The 17,885-nt window shown below is 60.2% G+C and overlaps 1 protein-coding gene across 4 annotated transcripts in view; it reads left to right on the top strand.

The window, feature by feature from the left end:
• IGF2R (insulin like growth factor 2 receptor) overlaps positions 1–17,885 on the top strand; it is a 92,918-nt gene that overhangs the window by 65,077 nt on the left and 9,956 nt on the right. For 3 of the 4 annotated variants that reach the window (XM_036318306.1, XM_036318305.1, XM_036318303.1), the window contains exons 23-41: positions 80–250; positions 1,181–1,324; positions 1,407–1,582; positions 2,105–2,192; positions 2,951–3,166; positions 4,112–4,242; positions 4,489–4,586; positions 5,311–5,447; positions 6,464–6,654; positions 7,613–7,739; positions 7,911–8,030; positions 8,318–8,574; positions 8,838–9,056; positions 11,446–11,595; positions 13,299–13,460; positions 14,790–14,997; positions 15,302–15,448; positions 16,685–16,919; positions 17,630–17,766. In XM_036318306.1, the coding sequence (XP_036174199.1) occupies positions 80–250; positions 1,181–1,324; positions 1,407–1,582; positions 2,105–2,192; positions 2,951–3,166; positions 4,112–4,242; positions 4,489–4,586; positions 5,311–5,447; positions 6,464–6,654; positions 7,613–7,739; positions 7,911–8,030; positions 8,318–8,574; positions 8,838–9,056; positions 11,446–11,595; positions 13,299–13,460; positions 14,790–14,997; positions 15,302–15,448; positions 16,685–16,919; positions 17,630–17,766 (3,114 nt within the window). The remainder of the gene's footprint in view (positions 1–79; positions 251–1,180; positions 1,325–1,406; positions 1,583–2,104; positions 2,193–2,950; positions 3,167–4,111; positions 4,243–4,488; positions 4,587–5,310; positions 5,448–6,463; positions 6,655–7,612; positions 7,740–7,910; positions 8,031–8,317; positions 8,575–8,837; positions 9,057–11,445; positions 11,596–13,298; positions 13,461–14,789; positions 14,998–15,301; positions 15,449–16,684; positions 16,920–17,629; positions 17,767–17,885) is intronic. The other variant, XR_004969008.1, reaches the window with a different exon arrangement.

Genomic DNA, 17,885 nt, shown 5'->3' with positions numbered 1-17,885 from the left:
GGCTGTTTCAGCGGAAGGGCTGTTGGGGCGGTGCTGTGATTGCTGTTGTTTCTTACAGTCCGTACTTCTTGTTCCCCAGCGTCTGGTAATTCTTTTATCATCCGCTTTGTTTGCAATGACGACGAGTACCCAGGAACCGCCAAATTCCTGCATCAAGACATTGATGCTGGCCTGGGAATCCGAAAGACTTACATTGAGTTTGAAACAGCACTGGCCTGCGTGCCTTCTCCAGTGGATTGCCAGGTCACAGGTAAGGCCTGGGGGACCAGGAACTCAGAGGCCAGTCAAAAGTGTGTGTGTGCACATGAGTGAGTAGGTGTGCATGTGAGTGTGTGTGTGCTTATGAGTAAGTGTGTGCATGGGTACATATGTGAACCTGCACGTGAGTGTGTGCATGTGTGCGTGTGTGTGCTTATGAATGTGTGCACGAGTGCATGTATGCACACGAGTGTGTACGTGGCATGTTTTACTACAGGCAGCATTGCCATGTGTATTTGCACATTTCCTTTGAATGATGCCTAGATTTGGAATCTTTCCCTTGAAGAGAATCTGGGATAATTAATGGTTTTAAGTTATATTTTGGGATCAGAATTACATGCCTAAGAACAGAGAAGAAAACTTGGGGAAAAATAAAATACACTGTCAGAGCTTCTTATTTGAGGAAGGAGATTAAGAAGAGGATCAGGTTGCGTAAGGGGGACCCAAGACCGAGCAGTGTCCCGGGACCCTCCCCCGTACTCTCTGGTTGGCCTCCACACGGCGGCTGTGAGGGTCAGAGGGGGGCTGCGTTTCTGCAGGAGCCTCCTTGCTGCTGCTGCTGCTTTTTTGATCCTCACCTGAGGGAATTTTCCATTGATTTTTAGGAGAGTGGGAGGGAGGGAAGAAGGCAGAGAGAGAGGGGTGAACATCGATGTGAGAGGGACACATCAATTGGTTGCCTCCTGCATGCTTCTCGACCAGGGCCAGATCATACCTGCAACCCAGGTACGTGCCCTTGACTGGGAATCGTACCTGCAAACCTTCCGTGTGCAGCCGGCGTTCTAACCACTGGGAACACCAGCCAGGCCCCCTCCTCTCTGTCACGAGTGCCAGGGGTGCAGCGTGGGTTTCCGCTGGTAGGAGGGCCGCGCTCACAGCCGACGAGAAGGCCCCGCTGCCCTGCGTGTCCCCGATGTTTCAGACCTGGCCGGGAACGAGTATGACCTGAGCGGCCTGAGCAGCGTCCGGAAGCCCTGGGTTGCTGTGGACCCCTCGCCGGACGGACAGAAGAGAACCTTCTACCTGAGCGTGTGCACGCCCCTCCCGTACATCCCTGGGTGCCGAGGTGAGTGTGGAGCATTTGACTCCAGTTCCACCTGCCTTCCCCTCCCCCACTCCCCACCCAAGCGAATCCCCGGCTCTTCCAGGCAACGCAGTGGGGTCGTGCCTGGTGTCTGAGGAGGACAGCTGGAACCTGGGCGTGGTGCAGATCAGCCCTCAGGCTGCAGCCAACGGGTCCCTGAGCCTCGTCTACGTCAATGGTGACAAGTGCGGGAACCAGCGCTTTTCCACCAGGATAACGCTGGAGTGTGCCCAGACGTCGGTGAGTGTGCCCAGATGTCGGTGTGTGTGCCCAGACATCGGTGAGTGTGCCCAGACGTCGGTGAGTGTGCCCAGACGTCGGTGTGTGTGCACAGACGTCGGTGTGTGTGCACAGACGTCGGTGAGTGTGCCCAGACGTCGGTGTGTGTGCACAGATGTTGGTGAGTGTGCCCAGACGTCGGTGAGTGTGCCCAGATGTCGGTGTGTGTGCACAGACGTCGGTGAGTGTGCACAGAGTCAGTGAGTGTGCCCAGATGTCGGTGCGTGTGCCCAGACATCAGTGTGTGTGTGCGACAAGCAGTGCATCTCGTGTGTCGGCCCCATTCCCTAGGTCCCTCCCATCTCTGAATCTTCTGACTCACAACTTGTCCGGATTCTCACGGGTCCAGGCCTTTGATGGGGTTCTTTGGAGCGTGCTCTTCCCCAGGGCCCACGTGATTGACAAGTGCCATGGATTTCTCCCGGAGGTGAAACGCTGGCTCTTCGTCGTGGCTGTCATTTCACTTCATTTTCCTTGTTGCAGGGCTCGCCCACGTTCCAGCTGCTGAACGACTGCGAGTACGTGTTCGTCTGGAGGACGGTGGAAGCCTGCCCGGTGGTCAGAGCAGAAGGTAGGCCTGGCTCGCCGACAGCGTGAGGGCAGCAGGGGCTACGCCCTGCCCTCGCCCAGACGGGAGACCTGCGGTCACGGGCACGGGTGTGGCCGTGGAACACGCGTCCGTGGCGGAGAGTTCTCTTTTCCAGCATCACCTCGGGGGTTTCTGTTCTCAGTCACAGTGGACATGCCCTGCTGTGTTAGTGCAGGTGTGCAGGGGAGTGACTAGGATGAACAGATATCTTTTTTTTTTTTTTTAACATAATTTTTATTGATTTCAGAGAGAAAGGGAGAGGGAGAGAGAGAAGCATCAATGATGAGAGGGAATCATGGATCGTCTGCCTCCTGTACGCCCCCCTCTGGGGATCGAGTCTGCAGCCGTGAATCGAACCGTGACCTCCTGGTTCATAGGTCGATGCTCAGCCACTGAGCCCCGCGGCCGGCTGCACAGATAGTCTCTTATCCGGGAGTTACGTTACTCCACGCGGTGTTTTCCTCAGGTGCCCGGGCTGCTGGCTGCTGGCGGCTCACACTGAGCACATTATATGGGGCGTTTACTGTCCGATGAAGTGGATCCTCGTCATGTGTCCTAGGCTCTCCTAGGAAGTTGTTTGCCAGGCAGTCCTCGTCATGTATCTGTAGAAACAAAACGAAGCGGCGGGCACGTGTGTGACGCCTGTTTTAAGGCGGCAGTTGTCTGGTGGAAAGAGGGTAACTTTCCGCTGCACGTGCGCGTGGCTCCGTTGTCCGAGTGACTCCTGCCGTGTCCTGCAGGAGACAACTGTGAGGTGCGAGACCCCAGGCACGGCCACCTGTACGACCTGAAGCCCCTCGCCCTGAACGACAGCGTGGTGAACGCCGGGGAGTACACCTACTACTTCCGGGTCTGCGGGAAGCTGTCCTCCAGCGTCTGCTCCACCGACGACAAGTCCAAGGTGATCTCGTCCTGTCAGGAGAAGCGCGGCCCGCTGGGATTCCACAAAGTGGCAGGTACCGGGGCTTTCTCTGCTCTCGCCGCAAGCACAGCCTGGGGGCTGCGGTCGAAGGAGCCAGGCTGGGGAGTGCATCTCCTTGGGCAGGAGGACGGCTGCTGGGTGCCCTGCCGAGAGGTGTCTGCTTGCTGGTTTTCTTAGCCAGAGTGTGCTCTGACGGAGCTGCTAGAGATTCGTTTCTTTCATTCGTATTTAGCAATGCCAGTTATGGATCCTAAGGCCTTGTTTTTTTATCTTATTTATTTTTTTTAAAATATGTTTTTATTGACTTCAGAGAGCAAGTGAGAGAGAGAGAGAGAAACATCAATGATGACAGAATCATTGATCGGCTGCCTCCTGCATGCCCCTCCTGGGGATCGAGCCCGCAACCCGGGCATGTGCCCTTGACCAGAATTGAACCCAGGACCCTTCAGTCTGCAGGCCGACGCTGTATCTACTGAGCCACACTGGCGCGGGCAGACTTGTTTCTTTTCTCTATTGCAACAGTGGGGCTGCTGAACCAGCCAGGGGTGTTCCGAGGTAGTACTTTCTAGAATCGAATCGGGACCCGTTTAGTAAAGGGTTTGGTTCTGAAACTCATAGGCAGGCTGTGGGTCACCATGCCGTCTCAGCCGGGGTGAGTGGTAATAAGTTGAAGGACATTTAAAGAAGAAGTCCAAGGAGCGGCTGTGTGTGTGGCAGCCGCCAGGGCCACTCGGAGGTGTGACTGCTGTTTGCTGGCTGGGCTGAGGAATGTCTGTGGCTCGTCCTATGGTCAGGCTAGGCCGCTGCAGCCCTGGGCTGAGAAGCCTGGCTCTGCCTCCTGCTGTGACGTGGCAGGAGCAGGTGCATGGCCGTGGCCGGCACGGCGGTCGCCTGTGGCTCGGGTGCGTGAGGCAGTGGGTGTGTCGTGGTCAGCGTGGCACCTGGCATGATCCTTGTTAACCAGCCGCCTCTCCCACAGGCCTCCTCACGCAGAAGCTGACTTACGAGAACGGGCTGCTGAAGATGAACTACACTGGGGGGGACACTTGCCATAAGGTGTATCAGCGCTCAACGACCATCTTCTTCTACTGCGACCGCAGCACCCAGAAGGTGAGCGGGAGCCCGTGGGGAGGTCTCCGCGGCGGGCGCCCTCGCGGCTCCGCTCAGACAGGCAGCGTGCCCCCCTCACAGCTGCGCTGAGCTGAGTGGGACCCTGTTACGGGGCCTGTTGAAACCGTGGTGGATTTGAGTGGGTTTCAGGGAACAGAGTCCCCCCTGACCACTTCACCCTTAAAACTCAAAGCGTAAGCGAACGGGAGGTCCCTGTGTCACGAGAGCGTGTCTGTCCCTCTGCAGCCCGTGTTCCTCCAGGAGACCTCCGACTGCTCCTACCTGTTCGAGTGGCGCACACAGTACGCCTGCCGCCCTTTCGACGTGACAGAATGCTCCTTCAAGTGAGTCCCGGCCTGGGGCGTGCTTCTCCGACGGCCAGAAGCGTGGCTACGTGAATCACTTTTTATAAAAAGAAAAAGAAATGCGTCTCTCTCTGTCCTTGACTCACTTCCTTTTTGCATCGTGCTCTCTGCTTTGATTTAGTTTCCCCTCCCGGTGCTTTGGGTAGTGTAGGCACGACTCCGGGTGCGGTTCCCACCCCTCCTCCTGGTCTCTGGTGGGGCGCGGAGCTCGCACCAGCGTGCCAACCAGCTTCCCACTGACAGTGGCTGTCATGTGCCTTCTCTGTGGCCTGAGCTTAGAGAGCACCCACTTCTCGGGCTTGGTGTTTGGAGGTTCTTGTTAATATATAATTAAAAAATACATACTTTTTTATTGACTTCAGGGAGGAAGGGAGAGAGAAAGAGGTAGAAACATCAGTGACGAGAAAGAATCATTGATTGGCCGCCTCCTGCACGCCCCCTACTGGGGGAGTGAGCCTGCAACCAAGGCATGTGCCCTTGACTGGAATCGAACCCAGGACTCTTCAGTCCGCAGGCCGATGCTCTGTCCACTGGGCCACACCAGCCGGGGCTGGTTTTGTTGAACTATGTCTTTGTGAATATGAGTTGTCGCTGACCTGACCGTGGGGGTGTGGTCCAGCCCTGTCCTTGGGGAAGAGCCGACTCCCGGACAGCGTGCCAACCTCTCACGTGGACACAGCTGACCCTGACTTCCTCCCTGCAGGGACGGGGCCGGCAACAACTTCGACCTCTCATCCCTGTCACGGTACAGTGACAACTGGGAGGCCGTCACCAGCACCGGGGCCACGGAGCACTACCTCATCAATGTCTGCAAGTCTCTGGCCCCGCAGCCCGGCGCGGGTGAGGATGGGGCGCGGGCGAGGACGGGGCACGGGCGAGGACGGGGGTGCGGGCGAGGACGGGGCGCGGGCGAGGCTGGGGACGCGGGCGAGGACGGGCGGGCTGGTCAGTGTGGGGCGAGGAGCACGGGCTGCTGGGCGCCGTCCTCCCTGGGACACGAGGCTTCGGCCAAGCAGCACAGGAGGATTATTCAGGCTCTCAGTGACCGGTCCCTGGGGGGGCCCAGGATAAACCGGCGCCCCAGGCTCTGCAGGGGACGTTAGGGCCCTTTGGAACATGAGGGGGTGGAGGTAACCGCAGCGGCAGGTGGTTCCCAGCAGGGAGGGGGGAGGCGTGGCGCGGAGAAGGTGTGCGGCTGTCTAGAGAGTGGCGTGGCGGGGGGCCTTCTTCCGAGGCAAGAGCCAGCCCGCCCGGATCTGAGTGCTGGGCCGTCAGCTGTGCGCGTGGGGCCAGGAGCGGGCTGCCCTCACCCTTGGCGTTTACATGGCCCCGCCCACGCCGGCGGCCCAGCGCCAAGGCTCTGGTTCCTCCTAAGACAGTGGTTTGCATGAGGCCACGGCCCCTTCCCCTTGCTCTGTGCCGGGCAGGTGGGCGACATCGTGGTCGTAACCCACGGAGCGGGGCCCGTTCTTTCTCCAGGGCCGACGGCGCAGGCGTTTGGGGCCTGGCAAGTGGCTGAGTTCTTGGTGCCTCTTGTTTAAAGACAACACGCGAGTGCAGGGCAGGGACGTGTCCCTGTGGCCTCGTCTACGTACTTTAGCGTCCTCGTTCCTGAGGCTCAGAGGAGTTCAGGCTGTCACACCGTGGACCCGCCCGCACCCCGAGCCTTTCCCAGTCGCTCTGGTCACACAGCATTTACACGAGTGAAGACTCGGCATCATTGTCTGGTTGATGTGAAAGAAGGAGGTTATTTTAGGGTGACGTTAGGTGCAGCCTGAGCGTGCCTGACCTCATTGCCAGGAGTTAAATTCCATATGGAAAAGGCCAGGAGGTAACCCCTGTATCTCCCGCTGCAGAGCCGTGCCCTCCGGAAGCAGCCGCGTGCCTGCTGAACGGCTCCAAGCCCGTGAACCTGGGCAGGGTGCGGGACGGTCCCCAGCAGAAGGACGGCATTACTGTCCTCAAGTACGTGGATGGCGACTTGTGTCCTGACCAGATTCGGAAAAAGTCGACCACCATCCGCTTCACCTGCAGCGAGAACCAAGTGGTAAGTGACTCTGCGTCCTCAGCCCTGGGCCGCGGCGCTGGGGCCAGCCAGGGTGGAGGTCGGGGAGACGGCGTCTGCCTTCCCTGGAGGTGTGAGTCTCAGGGCTCAGGCGGCAGGCGTGGCCGCGGGTGAGGCAGCATCACACCGACCCTGTGGTCCTGGGCACTTCTCCGGCTCCACACACACCAGGCCTGGCCGCTCTGGCTTCACAGTTCATTGGGTTGAAGTTTCACTCAGATCCCCAGAGACTGTAGGGAACCGACACTTGGCAGCGTGCCCTGGGCTCGTGGCGGTGACCTGGGTTAGTGGCCGGTCAGCCGGAGCTGGTCAAGGCAGCACCTCCCCTTCCCACCCAGGGACTCGGCTCCCTCCTTAACCACACTGAGCTGCTCACCCCGTGCTGCCGGGAGCCCTGCGGCCTGTGGAGGGAACGCGGGCGGGGGAGGGGTTGCGTGGGGGTGGGGAGGGCCTGGCCATGCCCGGAGGTGTGGCCCCGGGCAGATCTGAGCACGCGTGTGGTGGACGGGGGTTGAGACTCGGAGCAGGCTTGGCGGTGTGTGGAGGGTGCAGGGAATTCACGGCGGCTCCTCTGTCTTGTTCCTGATCACAGGCTCTAGTTCACTTGCTTTTTAGAGCATTATCCCTTATTTGCTCGTGGGAGCAGCCCCCTGGGCATCATTGTCCGCCCTGACTCCCCCTCACCCTGTGGGGAACCTTCAGGCCCCGAGTGGGTCTCCCTCACCCTGTGTGTGCGAAGCCCCCAGTGTCTCTCAGGAGCAGACCTGACTCTCTGCTCTTCCTAAATCGGTGCGTTCCTTAGTGGGGGACAGTCTTGTGCTGCAGGGAGGGCCCACCCCCTGTCCCCCGCCCCCCGCCCCCCACCCCTTGTCCCCCGCCTCTGCCAGGCACATGATTCCAAACATAGACGTGCCCGTCAGCAGCCTCTGTCCTGCCCTAGAACGCCAGGCCCATGTTCATCAGCGCCGTGGAGGACTGCGAGTTCACCTTCGCCTGGCCCACCCCGGCCGCCTGCCCTGCGCGGAGCAATGTGCACGGCGACTGCAAAGTCACCAACCCTGCCACCGGTGAGACGTCACCAGCCCCACCTCAGGGAGGGACCCGCCAGTCACCGGGGCCCACGGTCGCCTGTGCGTGGGCACAGGGGCGGTGGGCCCCGCACCGCGCCGGCCCGAGGCGGCTGTGACTGGTGGCAGCTCGCCTGTGGCGGAGTTGGTGACGGTCTCGACCCTTGACAGGACACCTGTTTGACCTGAACTCGCTGGGTGGCAGAGACGGACACACGGCCGCGTACAGCGAGAAGGGGCTCGTCTTCATCAGCATCTGCGGGGAGAACGAGAACTGCGCCCCCGGTGTGGGTGAGTGCCGCCCCCACGGTCTCGCCCCGAGGCCGTCCCGGCCTCTGTCCCTCCAGCCGAGGGCCGAGGACACGCGAAGGCCACACGCCCTCTCCTGCCGCGGCTGCCGGCGGTGCGCGGCCGCGTGATGGGATAGTGCCTGTGTGGCATCTGCTCAGACCGTATCGGACCCTCAGAATCACGGTGTCAGCGTGAGCTTGAAAGCCTGCACTTGCGGAAGAGCTCATAGGAAACTGGCCGTGTGCGTCCGTGACCGTGTGTTTCTCCCCTCCCCCCTCCTGGCGCAGGGGCCTGCTTCGGGCAGACCAGGATCAGCGTGGGCAAGGCCAACAAGAGGCTCACCTACGCGGACCAGGTCCTGCAGCTGGTGTACGAGGACGGCTCCCCCTGTCCCTCCAAGTCCGGCCTGAGGTACAAGAGCGTCATCAGCTTCGTGTGCAGGCCCGAGGCCGGGCCCACCAGCAGGCCCATGCTCATCTCCCTGGAAAAACGGACGTGCACGCTCTTCTTCTCCTGGCACACGCCCCTGGCCTGCGAGCAGGTGGTGAGTCCGGGCCGCACGTGGACCTGAGGAAGGAAGGCCGGGGGCCCCGAGGTCCTCCCAGCAGGTGCCTGGGTCTCTCGTCCACTCCTAGGGTCCCAGTGACTATCGGTTCCACGTGCTCAGTCTTCTATAACCAGCGTTTGGGGCGATGAATCCACCCTTTGTGCTTCCTTTGGTGGTGGTGAAGCTTTTAAATTCGTGTGGGTGACATAATGAGGACTAGGAATTGTGCTGCCGACTCCAGCGGTCTCCCTCTCTCGCAGACGGAATGTTCCGTGAAGAATGGCAGCTCCATCATTGACCTGTCCCCCCTCATCCACCAAACGGGGGGCTACGAGGCTTATGACGAGAGTGAGGACGACGCCTCCGACACCAACCCCGACTACTATATCAACATCTGCCAGCCACTGAACCCCGTGCACGGGCTGGCTTGTCCCGCTGGAGCCGCCGTGTGCAAGGTGCCCGTGGACGGAGCCCCCATAGTAAGTGCGGTAATCCAGGGGGGAGCCACGCCTGCAAGGTTTTTGACCACACGCCTGTGCGCGTGCTGCTTGCGTTCCCCGGAGAGGTCCTCCAGCAGAAAGCATGGAGCCGACCTGGCCGTGTTCTGGGAGCATGGGGAGGAGCAGCACGGGGTGCTGCGTCAGGCCCCCCGCCGATGAGGGTGGCCGGTCTCTGAGCTGTGGACGGAGGTGTGAACACGTGTAGTCACAGGCTTGTGTGCCACAGGAGGAGTCGTGGTGGAGAAACATTTACGTAAAGTGCAGGAACGAATTCGGCAGAGCTGGGTTTCTGTGGATGCACATCTTAGGTCGTTAGCATTCTTCTGAAACGCAAGCGCTTTTTAAAAAAATAATATTTTTATTGATTTCAGAGAGGAAGGGAGAGGGAGAGAGAGAAAGAGAGAGAAACATCAAAGATGAGAATCATGGATCGGTTGCCTCCTGCACGCCCCCTACTGGGGATCGAGCCCACAACCTGGGCATGTGGCCTGACTGTGACCTCCTGGCTCACAGGTTGGCGCCCAACCACTGAGCCATGCCAGCCGGGCCGAGCGCTTGCTTTAGTAAAACCAGGGACAGTTAAGGGCTGATGCGGCTGTGCTGACAGCTACACGTTCTGCCTCAAAAGCTTTGGTTTTATACTCGCGTTTTCAGTGTAGGTTTGCAGCTCCGGAACCTGTCTTCACGAGTTACATGCATGTTCTGTCAAACCCTGGGTAGGTGTGGTATTTAAAATGCACCTCAAAAGTGGTGTTTCTCTGTGTTCTTTAAGTAATGAGCTCTGTTTCAGGGTCTCAGGTCCTCGTGAAAGGTGAGCGTGTCTGTAGCATCAGGAGTGGGCAGGGGAGTTGCTCGAGGGGCTGGCAGAGCCGCCGCCCTGTGGGCGGGAGGGTGGGGTGAGCCAGGCCTCGGTGGGAGCCCTGCCCACAGTGCAGGTTGGGGTCCTCGCTCTGGGTCCCCTTCTGAGACGCCCCATCTGCTGTCTTATTGCCCATCTACCCTTTCTCAGATTCTACAAACTAGCGGTTTCTCTAACCGGAGAGGGTGTTGCAGTGCTGTGGCCTGATCGTGCCCCACAGTGATAAACAGTGTTACAGCTTCATTTACACACTCACTGTGCACACGCACACACTCACACACATTCTCTGTTACACACACATTCTCTGTCACACACACATTCTCTGTCACACACATTATCACACACATTATCACACACACATTCTCTATCACACACACATTCTCTGTCACACACACATTCTCTGTCACACACACATTCTCTGTTACACACACATTCTCTATCACACACACATTCTCTATCACACACACATTCTCTATCACATTATCACACACACATTATCACACACACATTCTCTATCACACACATTATCACACACACATTATCACACACACATTCTCTATCACACACATTATCACACACACATTCTCTCTCACACACACATTCTCTATCACACACATTATCACACACACACTCTATCACACACACATTCTCTATCACACACATTATCACACACCCATTCTCTATCACACACATTATCACACACACATTATCACACACATTCTCTATCACACACACATTCTCTATCACACACACATTCTCTATCACACACATTATCACACACCCATTCTCTATCACACACACATTCTCTGTCACACACACATTCTCTATCACACACACATTCTCTATCACACACACAATCTCTATCACACACACATTCTCTCACACACACATTTTCTGTCACACACATTCTCTATCACACACACATTCTCTATCACACACACATTCTCTATCACACACACACTCTCTATGACACACCCCCTTTATCACACACACACACACACACACACTCTTTCTCTCCTGGTGCTCACCTGTCTTTCCTTCATGTGTTCATTGGCTTCAAAATACCTACTGAGCAGCCCGGGTGCTGGTGCTGTGCTGAGCCGATGGTGAAGGTGGCGCGGAGCAGGGCTGTGCCCTCCCGGTGAGGGGCATCGCAGTGCAGTGCTGGGCGTGAGGGTCAGCGTGGGGCACGTACGGCGGTTCCCGCCTCCCACCGCCGGGTCCCAGAAGACCGTGCGACGTTCTCAGTGTGACGGAGAGGAACAGCCTGGAGTCTCTGAACATTCTGGGGTAGAAACGGAGCCGCTATTTCTAGCGGTGGGTCAAAGCGGATGGCCCCTGCATTTTCCGTGTGGCCGCTGAGTGTCAGGCCTGCCGAGTGAGCCGCTACCACAGGTTTCCTTAGACGCTGCTCATTTTCCAAACGGACGAGGCGTGAACGTGGCCATTTTGTACGAACCGGGGGGACAGCGACTGTCCTGAAATGCTGCCGTGTTTCTCTTCGTTTAGGACATTGGCCGAGTCTCAGGGCCTCCGATTCTCAATCCCGTGGCCAACGAGGTCTACCTGAACTTTGAGAGCAGCACCCCTTGCTCAGCGGACAGGAATTTCAACTACACCTCGCTGATCTCCTTCCACTGCAAGAGGGGCGTGCGCATGGTGAGTGCCCGCGCGCGCATGGTGAGTGCCCGTGAGCATGGTGAGTGCCCGCGCGCATGGTGAGTGCCCGCGCGCATGGTGAGTGCCCGCGCGCATGGTGAGTTGTCCCGCGAGCATGGTGAGTGTGCCCGCGAGCATGGTGAGTGCCCGCGCGCATGGTGAGTGTCCCCGCGCGCATGGTGAGTGTCCCCGCGAGCATGGCGTGTGTCCCCGCGCGCATGGTGAGTGCCCGCGCGCATGGCGGGTGTCCCCGCGCGTGGTGGGTGTCCCCGCGAGCATGGTGAGTGCCCGCGCGCATGGCGGGTGTCCCCGCGCGTGGTGGGTGTCCCCGCGAGCATGGTGAGTGCCCGCGCGCATGGTGGGTGTGCCCGTGAGCATGGCGAGTGCCCGCGCGCATGGCGGGTGTCCCCGCGAGCATGGTGAGTGTGCCCGCGCGTGGCGGGTGTGCCCGCGCGCATGGTGAGTGCCCGCGCGTGGTGGGTGTCCCCGCGAGCATGGTGAGTGCCCGCGCGTGGTGGGTGTCCCCGCGAGCATGGTGAGTGCCCGCGCGCATGGCGGGTGTCCCCGCGCGTGGTGGGTGTGCCCCGTGGGGACGGGGGCTGCAGTGTGCGGGAGAGGCTGAGCTGGGACCCGCGAGGCCTGTTTCAGAGCCAGGGTGCCGAGCTCACGGTCTCCCTTGGGTCCCATGTCCGGCTGGCATGCATCTGCCTAATTTAGTGAATGAATTCAGCACGAACCGGCCCACCCTGAGTTACAGGGCAGGTTGCACAGAGGGGCGTATTGTAACCTAAAAACACGAACAGCCCGGGTGCAGGAGCGGTACTCAGCTCTGCCTCGCAGTGTGTGAAAGGTCATGCCGAGTTTTTAACCCTGACGTTGGGGGCTGATTCCGGTTGGGAGTCTGGCAGGCTTTCGGCCGCTGTGATCACCTCGAATTCATAAGTTAGTAAAACAGGAGACCCCTGGATCAACACAGGTCCCACAAAGCCGTACATTTGACTCCCAAGGCGGTTACTGATTCCTGTTCTGTGTGCATTTAACAAAGCGGCGTTTTGTTATAGAGCCTTTGCACGTGCGTTTCTCTTGACCCCCGCCCCCGCCCCCAATAAGAGAGAAACTGTAATGACGGCCCCCATTTCTCCGTGGGTCAGAGCCGCCAGGGACGTGCCTGGGCCCTAGTTGGCAGCCGATCCCTGCCTGCCGCGCGGCGTGCTTTCAGCAACGAGGGCTCTCCCACTGCATGTTGGCTCCAGTTTTCTCCCCTGTGGTTTTTGTCTTCAGTTGAAGCGCTTTTTTCCATTTGAGTTTCTAGGAAAAAGATTCTCAGCAGAAACAAAAATAAATTTCCCGACCAGTGGCGCATCTGCTCAGTGGCTGTTGCTGAGCGAGGGAGTAAAGACGGGATTGGAGCCCGCGCTGTGCGCTGGCCGGGGTGTCGCCTCGTACATGTCCCGTGTTTAGAAGGGGGGTGCTGCCTGGGAGCGCGTCCAAGTGCTTGCTCCCCTCCTCGCGGGGTCTGTTTCGCACACGTCTCTGTTGTGACATGGAGGGCAGGTCACCGGGGACCTGGTGGTCCGCGGCCAGCACCTGTTCCCTGGGGCAGGGAGGGTGCCGCAGCCCCAGGGCCCAGTCTCGGCCCTTGCGGGGTTGCGAGCAGGGGGAGGCGCTGGGCCTACCCCATGAGCTTGTGCTCTACCCGACAGGGGACCCCGGAGCTGCTGCGGGTTAGCGACTGTGACTTCGTGTTCGAGTGGGAGACGCCGCTGGTCTGTCCGGACGAGGTGAGGACGGAGGGCTGCTCCCTGATGGACGAGCAGCTCGACTACAGCTTCAACCTGTCCAGCTTGTCCAAGAGCACCTTCAAGGTAACTGCCCGGCCCTCGCCTCTGCATGGGCATGTGCCCTGAGGCGGGCATGGGGTGGCGCAGTTAGTCGCCACCTGGGGACATGGACGGGCCGGCCTGTGGGGTTCTGGGGGCATGGACGGGCCGGCCTGTGGGGTTCTGGGGGCATGGACGGGCCGGCCTGTGGGGTCCTGGGGCATGGACAGGCCGGCCTGTGGGGTTCCGGGGCATGGACGGGCAGGCCTGTGGGGTTCCGGGGACATGGACGGGCCGGCCTGTGGGGTTCTGGGGGCATGGACGGGCCGGCCTATAGGGTTCTGGGGGCATGGACGGGCCGGCCTGTGGGGGCCCTGGGGCATGGACAGGTTGCCTGTGGGGTTCTGGGACGTGTGGCGAAGCAGCCACGCTGACATAGCTGTGCCCCTGGGTTGGAGCTCTCACTCTGTAGGGCCTGTGAGGATTCAGTGACCCTGTGGGGCCACCAGTGAGGGCCAGGTGGCTCGGGACGTGCTGGGACCACGTACTGCAGGGACAGGGCCAGGGCTGGTGGCTGGCGGAGGCGTGTGGAGTGCCACGTTAGCCCAGCCAACTCTAGGAAAGAGGCGGGTGCAGGGCGATGGAGGCCCCTGACCCGGGCACCTTGGAGCTGGCGTGGGGCCCGTCTGGTCCAGTCGGTGTGACACGGACGGTTTTCTATGGCGATGAGGCCATGGCCAGCTCAGGTTACTGGTGGTTGGGGGCCCTAGGCCTCCAGGCCTGTGATCTGGGTGTGACTGAGTCATACAGCTGTGGGCCATGCCCAAGAGACCCGCGCCGCCTGGGGAGGGCATGCCCTGGACCCTGTAAGCAGAGATCTTGCCCAGGCCCAGGCCCTCCGAACTGGTGTGCAGTAGGTAGAGTCTGCAAAGGGCGGGCAAGCCAGGAAGGGAAGGTGCACGCTTAGGGAGCGCCCACTCTGCTCGTTAGCGTAGGCCTCACCACCCCCGGGTCCCGGGGGGAGACGGGCTCCAGGAGTGGGCTGATCGGCCTGAGGTCTCCCCGTTGCTCTCTGTCCCAGGCCCAGCTGCAGGCGAGGCTGGCAGGTGCTGCCCCAGGAGGCAGGAGGAGGAAGCAGGCTGGGCCGGGTGGGGAGGGTGGGGGGCCAGGAGGAGAAGCAGGCTGGCCTGGGTGGAGGGAGGTCGGGTTTTCCATGCCCCGGGGAGGTGCCCAGTGAGCAGGCAGAAGGTCGGGACTCAGAGCAGGGGGCGAGCCCGAGGCTGATGCACATGCGGGTGCAGCCCTGCCTCCTGCTTATGCTGCCTCCCGGCAGGGGCAGCCCGCTCACCGCCCCACGTGGTGTCCTCTGTCCAGGTGACTCGAGACTCGCGCACCTACAGCGTGGGCGTGTGCACGGCGGCCGCGGGCCTGGACGAGGGCGGCTGCAAGGATGGAGGCGTCTGCCTGCTCTCCGGGAGCAAGGGCGTGTCTTTCGGGCGGCTGGCGTCTATGAGGCTGGACTACAGGCACCAGGACGAGGCCGTCATTTTAAGTTATGCCAACGGTGACACCTGCCCTCCAGGTAAGGCTTGGTGGCGGGGACATCTGCGTTCCCAGTAAAGGTGGCATTAGACCGGGCGGCGGGGGGGAAACGGGAGGGAAGCGCCCCACTGTGAGCGCCGAGATGTGGATGGGACACGGGACGCCACGTCTCACAGCCCTGGGAGCGGAGCTCAGGCTGGAGACACTCGGGCCTGGGGGCTGCTGCCACACTGGGCGGGAGACCTGGGGTCCGAGGGGGTCCTCCATGGGCAGCTCTAGGCCATCCGTCATCGCACCGCAAAGCACAGTGCCGGCAACCCGGGTTATGCTGCTGTCCTTTCCAGAAACCGAGGAGGGCGACCCCTGTGTGTTCCCCTTCACTTTCAACGGGAAGAGCTACGAGGAGTGCGTGCTGGAGAACAGGGTGCGGCTGTGGTGCGCCACCACGGCCAACTATGACCGCGACCGCGAGTGGGGCTTCTGCAGGCAGTGTGAGTACCAGGGACCGTGAGGGGGCTCCTGCAGGCAGTGTGAGTACCAGGGACCGTGAGGGGGCTCCTGCAGGCAGTGTGAGTACCAGGGACCGTGAGGGGGCTCCTGCAGGCAGTGTGAGTACCAGGGACCGTGAGGGGGCTCCTGCAGGCAGTGTGAGTACCAGGGACCGTGAGGGGGCTCCTGCAGGCAGTGTGAGTACCAGGGACCGTGAGGGGGCTCCTGCAGGCAGTGTGAGTACCAGGGACCGTGAGTGGGGCTCCTGTAGGCAGTGTGAGTACCACGGACCGCGACTGGGGATCCTGCAGGCAGTGTGAGTACGGTGTGGACACAGCCAGCTGATGGTGCACGGGGGCGGTCATCCGGGCGGTCAGTGGGGCTCACCCACCAGCTCCAGAGGCTGAGACCCACACTGGTGCCCAGCACTGGTGGTCATGTGCCTGCCTCAGCGAAGTGACCGCTTGTCACGGGCCTGCAGGGTGGCAGGTGAGTGACCGGAAAGTCTCCATAGACTTTCTGCCACGTGACAGGCCGGCCGGGAGGGCCGAGCAGGGAGCCCGACGCTGCGCCCTGCCTCCTGCGAGGTTCACGAGAGTCCCACTCGTGTGGCGCAGTCTGATGGGCGTTCCCAGGAGAAACACGTCAGGAATGACTTAATCCTGTAGCCCCCGGGACAGAGTGGGGTCTGAGGAGTGTAAGCGTTCGCTCTGCGAGGCTGGCTGCTGCTTTGTTGTGGGCTCACTGTGCCGGGACGCGCCCCTGGGCTGTGGGTGACACGGACATGCTCAGGTCCTGCGGGCTCTTACGGTCAGTAGCACTTTGCTTGCTTGTTGTTATCATTGGCGCCTTAGACGACGAGCTGGGCCCTGCCCTTGGGGAGTGGCGCTAGTGGCAGGGATGTTACAACAGTGAGAGACACGGCCTGGTAGAGATGAGACATGTGTGAAACAGCACCATCTGCGGGGGCAGTGTGGGGGGGTTGGGAGGAAGCATGGGGGGCCAGGGGAAGCATCGGGGCCCAGGGGAAGCGTTGGGAGCATGGGGGGCTGGGGGCAGTGTGGGGGGGTTGGGGGCAGTGTAGTGGGGGGCGGGGGCAGTGTGGAGGGCTGGGGGCAGCGTGGGGGGGTTGGGGGCAGTGTAGTGGGGGGCGGGGGCAGCGTGGGGGGCGGGGGCAGTTTGAAGACAGCGTGAGACACGGCCGTGTGTAGTCTGATGGTCCCCCCGCTGCTCCCCAGCCAACAGCCACCGGACGTCCGCTATCATCTTTAAGTGTGACGAGGAAGCCGATATCGGGAGGCCCCAGGTCTTCAGTGAGACGCGTGGGTGCGAGGTGACGTTTGAGTGGAAAACCAAAGTGGTCTGTCCCCCGAAGAAGATGGAGTGCAAGTTCATCCAGGGGCACAAGACCTACGACCTGCGGCTGCTGTCCTCCCTCACCGGGTCCTGGTTCTTCGACCACGAGGGAACCTCGTGAGTACCCGCCCCGCCAGCCGAGCCGACCTGGGCGGGAGGGGGCCGTCTTTGTTTGAAGCTGTGTTAGCCGCACGCAGGTGCTGTGGGCACCGTCACTGTCATGCTTGGCTTTTTCTTTTTCAATTTTTTTGAAACACATTTTTTAAATTGGTTTCAGAGAGGAAGAGAGAGGGAGAGAAAGAGAGAGAAACATCAATGATGAGAGCCTTAACTGGTTTGGCTCAGTGGATAGAGCATCGGCCTATGGATTAAAGGGTCCCAGGTTTGATTCCAGTCAAGGGTACATGCCCAGTTTGCCGGTTCGATCCCCAGTAGGGGGTGTGCAGGAGGCAGCCGATCAATGATTCTTGCTCATCATTAATGTTTCTATCTCTTCCTCTCCCTTCCTCTCTGAACTCAATAAGAATATAAAATACATTTTAAAAAAAGAAAGGAAGACCTGTGCATTAAAAAAAAAAAAAAGAAACATCAATGATGAGAGAGAATCATTGATCAGCTGCCTCCTTCTCGTCCCCTATTGGGGATTGAGCCCGCAACCCGGGCGTGTGCCCTTGATCGGAATCGAACCCAGGACCCTTTAGTCTGCAGGCTGACGCTCTATCCACTGAGCCACACCTGCTAGAGCAGGCGTGGCCTTTCCTGAGAGCCGCGGAGAGAGCTGCTCTGGTGTGTGGGGCCGAGGCTGACCGCTCTCTGTGGTTTCACAGGTACTACATAAACTTGTGCCAGAAAATAAACAAGGGGCCCCTGGACTGCTCGGACAGGGCCAGCATTTGCAAGAAGAGCGCCTCTGGGGACGTGCAGGTGCTGGGGCTGGTGCACACGCAGAAGCTGGACGTCGTCGGTACGGCCGGGGCCTCGTGGCTCAGGCTGCGTGGCATGGGGGGGGGGAGGTGTTCTCCAGTGCCCGGGAGGGTCGGTGAGACTTTGGGTGGAACTCGCAGGCACTATTTCCAGGACCAC

Source organism: Myotis myotis, unplaced genomic scaffold (genome assembly GCF_014108235.1).
Source record: "Myotis myotis isolate mMyoMyo1 unplaced genomic scaffold, mMyoMyo1.p scaffold_m19_p_7, whole genome shotgun sequence".
Taxonomy (NCBI): domain Eukaryota; kingdom Metazoa; phylum Chordata; class Mammalia; order Chiroptera; family Vespertilionidae; genus Myotis; species Myotis myotis.
The sequence above is the reverse complement of the archived record's forward strand: the minus strand, read 5'-3'. Positions and strand labels throughout refer to the sequence as shown.